Raw genomic sequence first — 12,535 nt, forward strand, 5'->3', positions numbered from 1 at the left:
ACATGTATGTATATATACGTACATATTAATGCACATGTACACAATTCATATATAGGCCAGCCACGAACATATTTCTTGAATTTTTACGGTGCATTTCGCGGAGGGGAAAAGTTATAATATTTGTTCATATTTTCAGAGATAATTGAGAAAATTATGATGAAGGAGGCAAGTTTAAGCACTGAAGTGGGAGATGATTTTTCTAAGTTTGATGACGATGGTCGCATAAAAAGAACAGGTTATTTTTTTTTTCTTTGAGAATTTCTTTGTTTGTTTACATATTTTGGATTTTTATTTTGTTAGCGCTTTATAAATCAAAATGAAATATTTTTTGTTAATGATATATATATACCTTTTTTAAAATCATATTTCTCGATGGCTTTCGGTAAGATTTTAATCCAAACTTCTGTGAATTTTATTAAGTTCAGTTTAAGTTTTAAAGCAATTTAATTTCTAATGTATGATCATCTGTGTTTTTTCCACTGTTGGAAAGCTTCTACTTTCTTTAAATTTTATTTAGTCACCCACAATGGTTTTTTAAATCATGCACAATCTAGCTGAAAATGCTGCTAAATGTAACAATATTAATTTAATACAGTTTTTTTAGTTGAAAGAGATTTATTATAATCGAGTTTCGAACTCGAGACCTCGTCCATCCGCTCGTAGTATATGATTGTGGTTGATAATATGATGCAGGAACAATGCTGACAGCGAGCGCTCATATAATAACGGCTGTAATTGGGTCGGGTGTATTATCTCTGGCCTGGACCATTGCTCAATTGGGCTGGATCGCTGGGCCCATTGCCCTAGTGGCCTTTTCTGTAATTACTTGGTTTACATCCATTCTAATGGCTGATTGCTACCGATCCGCTGATGGCAAGAGAAATCCCACCTATCGGGCTGCTGTCCAGTCTTATTTAGGTGAATTTTGATATCTCACTCACGGTCACATGGATCAATTTTATGTGATGGATTTCCTATTCGACGTGTATAATTCATGAAAAATATTATTTTTTGTGCTAAAATTATTACATTTCGTTTGTAGATACTGTTGGATCGACCCTTTTCACACGAGACTTACTCAAGTTATAACTAAATCACAAACTTGAGAGTTTGCACTAGATGTATATGAAAGAGTGAAACCAGTTTTATTTTTCGAAGTGGGAAAACAAACATAAAAAAGGGCATTTTTAATCATATATATTTGTCGGTTTGCAAATCATTTGTACTGTCAAATTTCAATCTTAGTTTTATCGGCAAAAGTAGAGTTATTATTATTTTTTTTTGGATGTAGCTGTAGTGTCAAAGCAGCACTCACCATAAAAAAAAAATTATGACTGAAGTTACAAAAAAATCAGAAGAAACCAAAGAGACAAAATTAAAACACATTTTTCCCAATGTAGAGTTGCAACATTTTACCATATGCATGCATGGTCATATCTGCAGGAGGATACAAGATCTTGCTCTGTGGGATAGCTCAGTACAGCGCGATCGTGGGCGTATCCATCGGATACTCCATAACCACCTCCATCAGCATGGTGTAAGTACACGCCGCGGCCAATAACGACGCGTGACCCTGATAATCATACATGTACATTTTTCATTAGAAGTGCATAAAATTAATCTGGTTGTCATGTTTGTTTTCTATGCCAGGGCCGTGAAGAGGTCGAATTGCTTCCACAAACACGGCCATAAATCTGGTTGTCATGTACCAAACAATCCCTACATTATCACAAATGGACTCATACAAATAGTTCTGAGCCAGATCCCAAATTTTCACAAGCTAGAGCTGCTTTCCATCGTGGCCGCAGTCATGTCCTTCGCCTATTCCTCCATCGGCCTCTCTCTTTCCATGGCGAAAATCGCAGGTCCATCATCTCTGTTTCATAAGCAGTATTTTACTTTTTAAGTAAATACATGTATATGCCTTTTACATGTTGTTTGTTATATATACAGAGGGAGGGCATCCCAAGACTAGCCTAACTGGAATACCAATTGGAGATCATATGTCGAGTACCGCGAAGATGTGGAACACCTTTTCTGCCCTTGGAAACATTGCATTTGCTTATGCTTTCCCTCAAGTTCTTGTAGAGATACAGGTGATTTTAGTCAAATATAACTTTCATCTGTTGCTTTAGATCACCGTAAACTTGCGTATTCTCCGAATTAAGGTTGCATCCAATGATCCTTACTCGTTCTCATTATCATTATTATTAATGGATGTGGTGATTTCTTGATGTTTGTAGGATACCATAAGATCCGGAGCCCCGGAAAATGTTGTCATGAAAAAAGCCACTCTAATAGGAATCTCAATCTCCACCATTTTCTACATGTTGTGTGGGATATTGGGATATGCTGCATTTGGCAACAATGCACCTGGAAATTTTCTGACTGGATTCGGCTTCGACGAGCCATTCTGGCTCATCGATATAGCTAACTTATGCATAGTCATTCACCTCATTGGAGCTTATCAGGTACCGTTTTCGTCCACGTTTCTTGCGAGTTTTGATCATTCCGTATGCTTTGTAGATCATCTGAAATGGGATTGATTGATTTTCAACATAGGTGTATAGCCAACCACTCTTTGGTTTTGTGGAGACATGGGCCAGAACCAAGTGGGGAAAGAGTGAATTCATCACCAAAGAATTCCCAGTTGGTGACAACTTCAACTTGAACTTATTCAGGCTGGTTTGGAGGACCTTTTATGTGATCACCACCACAGTTGTGGCCATGCTTTTCCCCTTCTTCAATGACTTTGTGGGGCTAGTTGGAGCCATCACCTTCTGGCCTTTGACTGTTTATTTACCTATAGAGATGTACATTTCGAGGACGAAGATAAGACGCGGCTCGTACCCTTGGGTTTGGATGCAGTGTCTCAGTTGCATTTGCCTGATCATATCGTTGCTCGCTGCCGCCGGATCCATCAATGGACTGATCAAGTCCCTCGCGACCTATAAGCCGTTCCATTCGGTGTCTTGAACTCGTGCACGTTGTTTGCTTGGTGTAACAGATTATGAATTTCGTAGGGAAGGGAGTATGTTGTATTAGCTACTTGTTAGATCTTTGCATAGTGCCCTACCAGTTTTTATGTAATTCGAACGATATGTTTTTAATGAATCATGAGGAAATGTCACATATTTTCTACATAGACATGATAATATCAAACACTGTTCTTCTCTGAAATTCAATGAACTCAAAGATGAAGTGATGATTCAAATTAGCATTGGGAACATTTTAGCTGTGACAGCATATATCAATTGTGGAGTCGAGAATCCCGCTTTATCATAGCTATGTTTAGTATAACGGTACAACTCAAATATTTTAAATCAATCAGTCTCCTAGTGCAGACAATAATGGCACCGAGTGTGAAATTTCTTAGTAGTAAAAGTTAAATGCAACATATTACTAAGGATAGTTAGCAAACTACCGTTGATCAAACTTGTTTTTGAAAACTTTCTCTGGTGTATTTGAAATTCTCTCGCTTTATCTTTCCCTTAAATATATTTCATGATTGAGAACACCAAAGTGACACAAATTTGGTTAATAAGATGCTATCTTCCAGTTATTTTTATGGGTCTAAACAAGTGGGGTGTATGCTGAATTCAATAGACGAATTCACCGTATTTGAATTACCTACGACTGTTACTTCCCTTGTTTAGCGGCGTAATATATGGCTGCATTGGTTCAACTAGTTTAACACCTTTTAACCTTCAAATCTTCAATTACATGTATTTTTTTGTCAAAAGATGTCCTTCAGATTTTGTCTGGTTTTAATTAATGTTACATGAGAAAAAACGTACGACTATATGTTAATTAATATCTGAAATATCCTCCAAAAGCACATGGGCATGTTTAACACAAATCTCTCGATTCATCATTTAATTTTATGATACAGATCTTTTATTTGATCAAACTCATGAAAAAAATATTATATTATATTTTAAAAATATTACTTTTTACAATATATAAATCGAATCAATCCTTAAAATCGTCTCACATCAAATATTTTAATGTATAAAACATAAAATTGATGACCATCGGCTGAATGGGGTCTCTTCTTTAGCATAATTTCTTTCTTTCCCACCTTGAGTCCAAGTTCCGACAATTCAACTGATTTTTGGCACAAAATCCAATGTGATGCATGACTCGTGGGTCGTGAAATGGTGTGAACAAGAAAATATTAATGTACGAGGTTAGAGAATTACATAGACGATGCTATCGGCCTAATGGCACCAACCAGGTTTTTTTTTTTTTATAAATTATTTAAAAAATAAATAAATATTTTAAACTAATGTAAGTGGTCCGTAAAACTCTATCACTTGCGTGGTAACTCAACCCAAAAGACTAAGTGAATGACGGTTCAAGTTCAAATATACAATTTCAAACATTTAATCTAGTCGATATGAGACAACTTACACATGTTATAGGTCTTCAGTGACCAACTTTTTTTTTAATTATTAATCATATAATTTGTAAATAATTTTGTAATATCGTTATAATTTATTTGCTACCAACATTTGTAATATTTTTTTGTCTCAAAAAAGAAAAATCGAATTTGAAATTTTAATTTGACAAGCTAAAAAAATTATTAGGGACTCCCTTCTTGTTCCGTGCAGAAAGGAAGAGTTTCCAGCTTTGTTTGGAACCACTACAACAAATTTTGGTATCAACAACACCTAAAAGACAATTGTTTTTTCAAAAAATCATTATTTTTTAGCTTTTAACAACGGTTTTAGTAAAAATTGTTGGCCATATTTTAATGAAAAAAACAACGATTTTTAAAAAATCGTTGTCTTTTATATGTAAAAAACCGTTGGTGTTAACACTGAAGCAGCATCATTTGCTAAGTTCCCGTTTGACGATCGATCTATATATCTCCCAATTGTTTTTTTGCAAGTTTTCGTTTAATCTAAGAAGAAGAGACAGATATATAAATGGTGCAAAATGCTTCGGAATTTTACTTGAAGAACTTTGCTTTTTGGCTTGTTTCTTTTAAATAATGCATGTGATTAGTTTCGCCAAACAGTGCAAAAATGACCACATTTATATATCTTTGAAAGATAAATGCATGTGATTAGTTTTTCGCCAAACTTCTAAAGTTTTCATTTTAATGATGGAGATCAATATAATTGGATCAGGATCCCCTACTGTGTGGGGGATCCCACAGTAGGGGGTGCTGTGGAGGAAACGGCCTTCACAGCACACGTGCCTCTTCCTTTTTCTTTTTTTTTTTTCGTTTGTTTTTTCTTCTATTTTTTTCAAGTTTTGCACTTCCTTTTTCTTCTAATTTATCCAATTTTATTTCTTTTTACAAAAATTGTAGGGGCGACAAAAATTTTTGAAATCCCGACTCTTTCTGAATTGCATCTCATTTTTGTTCCGAAAAAATCACAATCCAACATTTTCTCGAACCGAGTTTTTGCAATTTTTCTCGTCTAGATTAATATCGGAAGAGAGATCGGGAATAAAACCTTAATTATCCCGAGGGGATTCTCGACCCCTTCTGAAATAATATTATAATATATTTTATTAATAATTCTAATAATAGATTGAGCTAAATATTATTATGTTTCAACACATATAACAATTAATTGTCGATTTAATTCACGTAATTTTTTTATTTTTGGAACGATCATACAGTAGAATCACGAAATGATATTTTATTTTTGTGTCTTTTTTAATAATTTAATTAATTAATATTTATAATTATCTAATTAGAACAAATATTTAGAATAAAAGATGCAATTTGACAATCTATTTACTAAAATTTATCCGGTAATTGTTATCATAATATTTTATTAATAATTATATGATATATCGTATGATGTTTTTTTTAAAAAAAATTTAAACATTATAATAAATATTTTAATATTATATGCTTTAAGTCAAATATTTATTTTATATTTAGAAATATAAATTTTTAAATAGCATTTTTAAAATAAATAATCATTTTTTTTTGTTTTTTGAACGAAATATTGAAAACGAAAAAAATGGGAATTTATTCTTCCTATTTGAGAGATCCCGAATATTCGCGGTCCGAAAAACAAAATTTCCTCTTTTTTATTGTAAATTTAAAAATACTTGAATTGAAAAGGAAAAAAAAATATTTCAACTCGAACATGTAGAAATTGGAGGCAAAAAATTATTTTTTAAAAAATAAAATTGGATTTAAAAAATTGAAAAGAAAAATTGGATAAATTAGAAATAAAAAATAAAGCCAATTTTGTTTTTTGTTTTTTTTTAAAAAATAAGAAAAAACAAAATTGTTGAGTTAAAGAATTAAAAAAAAATTACAAAACTTGGGGAAAAAAAAAAAGAAAATGAGAAAACAAACGAAAAAAAAAAAGAAAAAGGAAGAGGCACGTTTTCCTCCACAGCACCCCTACTGTGGGATCTCCACAGTAGGGGATCCTGATCCCCCGTTAAAAAAAAATGAGAGATCATGTTTAAATTTTAAAGTGGCAAACATCTTATCCTCAATATATTCACTAAACAAAAAAAGAAAGTACTTTTTGGAAGGACAAAATGTGAGTCATGCATGCGAGCTAGATAGTTTCAGACAAAAGGCAACCTGCCATGATCCCATATCTCTAAGTGGGATGCCTTTAACTAATTGATATTCATACGTTTGAGTTTGGATAACCATCGCATTCAAGATAATGACATTTTAATTTGGTCGATTAATGCAAATATAATATCGATGAAACATAGGTATATAAGTTGATCATAAAAATAGTACAATGTCGAGATCTAGAACTTTCTCGAGTTCAAAAAACAATTATCATATATATCCAATAACACCCGCAACTCAGAAAGAATGAAATTGTGACACAAAACTAGGTGCAATTTGTCTGCACATAGTACTGTGGGCACTCCACGAGACACGAGAAGCCTATCACTTTGTATATGTGGTGATTCAAGGTTTGCAACGTATAGAAAACGGCAATAGAATATCCACCACTGTGGCTTGTGTGAAAAAGTTAAGGACATGTGGCCTCTGTATAATACATAAATTTATTTTGAAATATCTATGCTTATTTGATTTTTAAACAATATATATATAATTGAGTTATGGTTAGTTAGATGTTACCTGTAAGGAGACTACCTTGACATATATATGATGGTTGACATTCATCAATATATGTGATGTCCTCTATTTTTTAATGGACCCCTCATATATTGATGAATGATCAACTTTAGATCGATTATGAGGATAGTACCCTTGTAGGTAGCATGAAATATTCCCGAGTCTATGTACAAATAGATTAGACGTTTGAGATCAAATCAACCACCACTCCTTGTCCCTATATAAGACCTACCACTTGTGCATCATTTTGGCACCAAACATATATCTCCAAAATGAAAATGGGAAGTACTCCAACGAAAACAACACTGCCAAAAGTAAGTCTCTTCATTATCCTAACCATGTTGCATTACTCTGTTGAAGCACAAAACTCCCCACAAGACTACTTAAACGCTCACAACGCCGTCCGTGCCTCGGTAGGTGTTCAGCCTATGACATGGGACGAAAACGTCGCGGCTTATGCACGAGACTACGCAAGTCAAAACACCGGTGATTGCGAACTCGTGCACTCCCAAGGTCCATACGGGGAGAATCTTGCCGAGGGGAGCGGTGAGTTAACCGGCACAGATGCGGTGAGTTTGTGGGTCGGGGAGAAGTCCAACTACGACTACCCGTCCAACTCTTGCACCGGAGGAATGTGCGGGCACTACACGCAAGTCGTCTGGAACGAGTCGGTCCGGCTTGGTTGCGCTCGGGTTCAATGTGAGAATGGGGGTTGGTATGTTTCTTGCAACTATGATCCTGCAGGCAATGTCATTGGCCAACCTCCCTATTGAACGACTTGCATGGTTCCAATATATATGTCTAGTGTGGAGTCTTGTTTCTTATATCTTTTGGCATACTGGTGACACATCTATCTCAAGGAACAATTGATGCTTTGTTAAACTTGAATCCATCATATGATTCAATAAAAAAAATTATTAAAATAGAAAATGGTAGATCTCCCATCGACCGATCATATATATAGAGTGAAAATTTAAAAAAAAAATTAACAAAAAAAGTAATATTTTTCATTGGTTTGTCAATTAAGAGACGTGCCTCACAAAATTAACTCATGAATTTTGTAAACATAGAACTGTATAGATTATTTTTATATGCTTTGGTACTGTTCGGAACAAGTTTTTATCCTATCCAATCACGCGTTCTTCTCGTCATATTATTTATTTATTTATCTATTAATTATTTATTTTACATTAATCAAATCATTAATAATTTATCTTTATATCAATAAAATCATTGAATTTAAATTACTATATATTTATTCTTAAAAAGATAAAATGATAATTTATCATTTTTATATAAAATTTAATCAATCAAATCAAATAAACTATAATCTATCAATCAAATCAAATAAATTATTAACTATCAATTTTTATTTATTTTATATTACGTTATATTACTTATTCATCCATGTATTATTTACCCTATCACACGAACTAAACGATACCTTTAGGTTTTTACAATAATAAGGTGCGGATAAATTTACAGTAATAGACTTTTATCTTGAACAATGAATTTTGAATAACAGACGCATCATGACATCAAACTTTTTGAGTATGGAAGTAATTGTAAACTTTGTCTAAATTAATATGTTGACCCGTCATTTTCTTTCTACTAATAATTTGATACAGAACAATCATGAAAATAATTAAAAAAAAAACATCTGATTCTTATAAAATGTATGAAAAAATCTTCTCCCTTAAAGTGAAAGGCTAAATTTATTAAATAGGCTTATTTATTTTTTTTGGTTGAGTACTACGACACTATCTTTACGAGAAACACTACCATTTTTATATTTGAATATGAACTTATTAATTAATAATTACTTCTTATTTGTGAAATTAAAATCCAAAAACACTAATTAAAATTCATAGTCACATAATTTAAATATTTTTTAATAAACATTTTAGGATGAAGACATGGTCAAATTCCCATACCAAAATGACACTTATAACAAGTAAAACAAGTACGTACAATGACATTCAACATTTTTTTGGTTGAAAGGAAGCCTAAAAGTGTAAGGCATAATAATAAGAAACCATGTCTAAAAACAATAGATGCATACACACTACTACACTACCATAGTTAGTGTTTCAAACTTATACTACACCACCACCAAATCACTGAAACCAAGTTAAAACTACAAACTCAGATATGAATATATGATGATCATGGAGATGTGATCTGATTCCTGAGACGGCTTGAACGCCTCACCGGTGTAATAACTTCCACGTCCTCGTCTTTGTTCGTTGCCTGAAAAATTTGTAATGTGCATATTAGGATTGATAAACTAACCAAAAAAACAAATCACAGATGGATAAGAGTTAGAAGCAAATCATTTTTACATGTTTAGTGGGAAGTCTTTCGTATGTGGTGAAGCTTCCATATGATGGCGAACCCCCGGAGTACCCTGATGAAGAAGCCAATGACTCCCTTTTCGAATACCTCTTTGGATTGTTCTCCAAACTTTGAACTTCATCTGCCCCTTTCCTCTCCTCTTTGTAACTTTTTTCAAAGCTGCTGATTTCGGAAGGCCATGATCCACCGAGCAAATCGACCTCTGTATGGGTGGATAGCCGCCTTTCTTCGGAAATGTGCTCTGTGCCCGCAAATTCATTGTCCAGCTGCTTCTTAACCATCAATGATTCCGCGGTTTGCAAAACAACTTCTTCTTTGGCTAGATTTGGTTTTTTCTTGTTCAAGTATATCAGTACTGCAACCGTCGATAGAGCTACCAAAACGGAAGAAATGCCAATGATGTACTTTGTAGGAAATTTTTCTTCTGATATCTGAGGTGGCGGCGACTCCAGTACTGGTGAGCTTTTGACAGATTCTTCACCAGACGAATCAACTTCTAATGAACCTTCTTCATGGTTCAACACATTAACATCAGCGCCAGCCGAAGAACCGACATTAGTTTCGGCGTTGAAATTTTCAGCATCAATGATCTCAGGCTCCATTTCTACATCTTTGGCTTCAAATCTACTTTCTTGGTCCTGAGAGGAAGCAGCTAATTGATCATCTTCACGGGGAACTCCATTTTCGACTTCTACATTTTTCCAAATCTTAGGCTCATCTAACTCAGAAAATATTCCAGAGTAAGGAGAGATTTCTTCAGTTTCTAATCTGTCGTATTCTTCAATTTCCTCATCAAATTTTTCATCAGTATCTAGTACTGCATATTCTTCTTCCTCTGTAAAATCCTCCAACTCATCTTCTTCAAGATCATCCATCAATCCGTGATGGATCTGAAAATGTTCCTCATTCCAAATTTTCTTTTGAAGATCAGTAAGATTCATGAACTGCAAAGGGCCTATTATTTCTCCTTCACTGAGCTTGTTCATTAGTGCAGAAATGAAAGACAAAGAATCAACTTGGAACTGATTGATATGTCTTGCAACCCAATCAAATTTCTCCTTTGATTGGTGATAAACGTCACTAAAATCAGAGAAGCCCGATTTTTTCAAAACGAATTCGTCAACTAATGGCGAATGAGTGATGTAAACTGATGCAAAAGCAATCAAAACAACCAGAAACATAGAGCCACAAATCAATCGAGAGAAACCCCGCGGTTTCTTGTCGATTTTATGCACCGAATTCTCTGACATTTCATCAGTAGAAGGCAAACTGACCGGTAAAGATTCAGGCAGATCAACAGACGCAGACAATTCTTCCATTTCGGTTACGCCTACTACCATATCAGCTGAAGCAGTAAGCCCAGGCTCCTCCTCTTGCAGATCCTCCGCCTGAGATTCCTCTGTGTGCTCGGAATCTGATATGGTTTCAGACATGGAATCTTCAGTGAAATCTTCTTCTAGCTGCATAAATTCATCCGAATCCGGCCTGTTCTTGTTCAAGAGCATGTCGATCCTGGGATTTGGCTTGTAATAAAGAAACTGAGGCCTTGGAGAAAGGTAATTGGTCTTAGGATCATAAGGAGGCATGGATGGATCTGCATCGAGGGGCGCTATGGATTGAGAAACATCTGAACAAGAACTCTTGTTCTTTAAGCTCGATTCGAGAAAATTTTCATCTGAATCAGTAACCACTGATTCAGAATCTGTAGGTGCATCTAAGAATGTCACCCTTTTCAAAGGCTTGGAAACTGCTGGATCTTCAGGAACAGCCTCATTTTCCTGAGAATCAGCAACTTCTGCATCCAGGGAACCATCAATGGAGTGGTTCTGGTCAAATCCCAGGTCAGAATTTGGCTCTAAAGTTTCGGAAACATCGGTTGTGGACGAGGCGGAGAAAAACATAGCTTTTCCATCAGATAACGACATTGAGGTTCGAACAGGATCGTTTCTCTCCACCAACACCTTTTTTCTTGGAGATGGGGTAAATTTTGAGGCGGCCGAAATAGTAGGCGACATGAAATTCTTGGAATTTTTTGCCGGAGACCGGAGTTTAGCGGCCATGAAATTCATGTCTTTTTCATCGTTCTCTTTCTCTTCAGAAACGTTAAGAAATGAACCCAGACAGCTTTCTTTCCCCACGGATCTTCGTGAAAAATTTGAAGATTCTTCCAAACACAAACGAACAAACAATCAAAACCCAAGTCTGAAAATTGAAACTAAAGCAGTACTCACACCAAAATCAAGAAACTAGCAACAACACAGGTACAATAAATTTCAGGTGAATAAACTATGGAAACTGGATAAATTGAAAACAGGACAGTACTCATACCAAAACCAAGAAACTAACAACTAGAGGCACAATAAATACCAGACAAAAATTGATTCAAAAGAATGTAAACAAACCTGATGGGCTATTGGCAGGAGTGACGGGATCAAATCTCCTCAGATTAGTAAGCACAGAGGGTTTTCCTAAAGGATTATTGTTGCCACTGAAACTTTTCCTAGTTGCAGGGTTGTTTTCTTGATTTCTGGAATTGGGATTGAGACTACTGGGCCTGGATGCATTTGGGGAAGGGGATCTGTTTGAAAGAGCAGCCATTGGAGAGAAGAGATAAGAGTTTCTTCGCGATCAGAATGGAAAGAATGGAGAAAGAGATCTTGAAACGATTTGATTGCGATTATGATTCTGAATGTGATTCGAAATTGTGATGTAACGGCTACTTACCGAAACGAAGAATTAGGGTTTAAAAATTTGAATGTTCAACTTCGACCGTTGGGATTAAATAAATTGGGTAAAAGATAGATAGCCGTTGGATTGGATTATCTTTGTGTTCTCCAGCTTGTGACTTTTTTTATTTGTTTTTTATTTGTTTTTTTTTTTTCAATATATATTGGGTCCACACTTTTTCCTTTTTTTTTTTTTTTAAGTTTGCGGAAGAATTTTGTTAGAATCATACATTTAGTTTATGTTTGGTATGTGTAATGGGATAATTGAGTTATTAATCATTGGAATAATTAATTGTTGGATAGAGAAGGTTTTTTAAAGTGTGTGATAAAGAATATTGAGTTTGGTGTAATTTTTATAATTGGGATAAAT

General features: G+C 34.6%; 3 protein-coding genes across 3 annotated transcripts; 2 read left to right on the forward strand and 1 right to left on the reverse strand.

The window, feature by feature from the left end:
* Window positions 1-96: 96 nt before the first annotated feature.
* LOC140865618 (amino acid permease 6-like) lies at window positions 97-2,976 on the forward strand. The gene is made up of 7 exons (XM_073270304.1): window positions 97-235; window positions 694-918; window positions 1,444-1,537; window positions 1,651-1,865; window positions 1,954-2,096; window positions 2,244-2,471; window positions 2,563-2,976. The coding sequence occupies exons 1-7, from the start codon at window positions 154-156 to the stop codon at window positions 2,974-2,976; spliced, it is 1,401 nt and encodes a 466-aa protein (XP_073126405.1). The 5' UTR covers window positions 97-153.
* Window positions 2,977-7,357: 4,381 nt separating this feature from the next.
* On the forward strand, window positions 7,358-7,966 carry LOC140866660 (pathogenesis-related protein 1-like). The gene has a single exon (XM_073271692.1). The coding sequence runs from the start codon at window positions 7,363-7,365 to the stop codon at window positions 7,855-7,857; it is 495 nt and encodes a 164-aa protein (XP_073127793.1). The 5' UTR covers window positions 7,358-7,362; the 3' UTR covers window positions 7,858-7,966.
* Window positions 7,967-9,083: 1,117 nt separating this feature from the next.
* Window positions 9,084-12,093, reverse strand: LOC140866606 (uncharacterized). Its single transcript, XM_073271633.1, has 3 exons — window positions 11,842-12,093; window positions 9,427-11,603; window positions 9,084-9,334 (listed from the first exon to the last, which is right to left on the reverse strand). Exons 1-3 carry the CDS (start codon window positions 12,035-12,037, stop codon window positions 9,251-9,253), a joined length of 2,457 nt encoding a protein of 818 aa, XP_073127734.1. The 5' UTR covers window positions 12,038-12,093; the 3' UTR covers window positions 9,084-9,250.
* Window positions 12,094-12,535: the final 442 nt, after the last annotated feature.

Source organism: Henckelia pumila, chromosome 4, assembly GCF_033568475.1.
Source record: "Henckelia pumila isolate YLH828 chromosome 4, ASM3356847v2, whole genome shotgun sequence".
In the NCBI taxonomy this organism is placed as follows: domain Eukaryota; kingdom Viridiplantae; phylum Streptophyta; class Magnoliopsida; order Lamiales; family Gesneriaceae; genus Henckelia; species Henckelia pumila.

Excerpts from the sequence above, each read along its gene's own strand:
- LOC140865618 (XM_073270304.1), top strand. The coding sequence starts at position 154 with ATGATGAAGGAGGCAAGTTTAAGCACTGAAGTGGGAGATGATTTTTCT. Across the intron at positions 1,866-1,953 it reads TTCCATGGCGAAAATCGCAG|AGGGAGGGCATCCCAAGACT; the intron begins GTCCATCATCTC and ends TTATATATACAG. Across the intron at positions 2,472-2,562 it reads ACCTCATTGGAGCTTATCAG|GTGTATAGCCAACCACTCTT; the intron begins GTACCGTTTTCG and ends TTTTCAACATAG.
- LOC140866660 (XM_073271692.1), top strand. The coding sequence starts at position 7,363 with ATGGGAAGTACTCCAACGAAAACAACACTGCCAAAAGTAAGTCTCTTC.
- LOC140866606 (XM_073271633.1), bottom strand. The coding sequence starts at position 12,037 with ATGGCTGCTCTTTCAAACAGATCCCCTTCCCCAAATGCATCCAGGCCC. Across the intron at positions 11,604-11,841 it reads TCCTGCCAATAGCCCATCAG|AATCTTCAAATTTTTCACGA; the intron begins GTTTGTTTACAT and ends TGTGTTTGGAAG. Across the intron at positions 9,335-9,426 it reads AAAGACTTCCCACTAAACAT|GCAACGAACAAAGACGAGGA; the intron begins GTAAAAATGATT and ends CAAATTTTTCAG.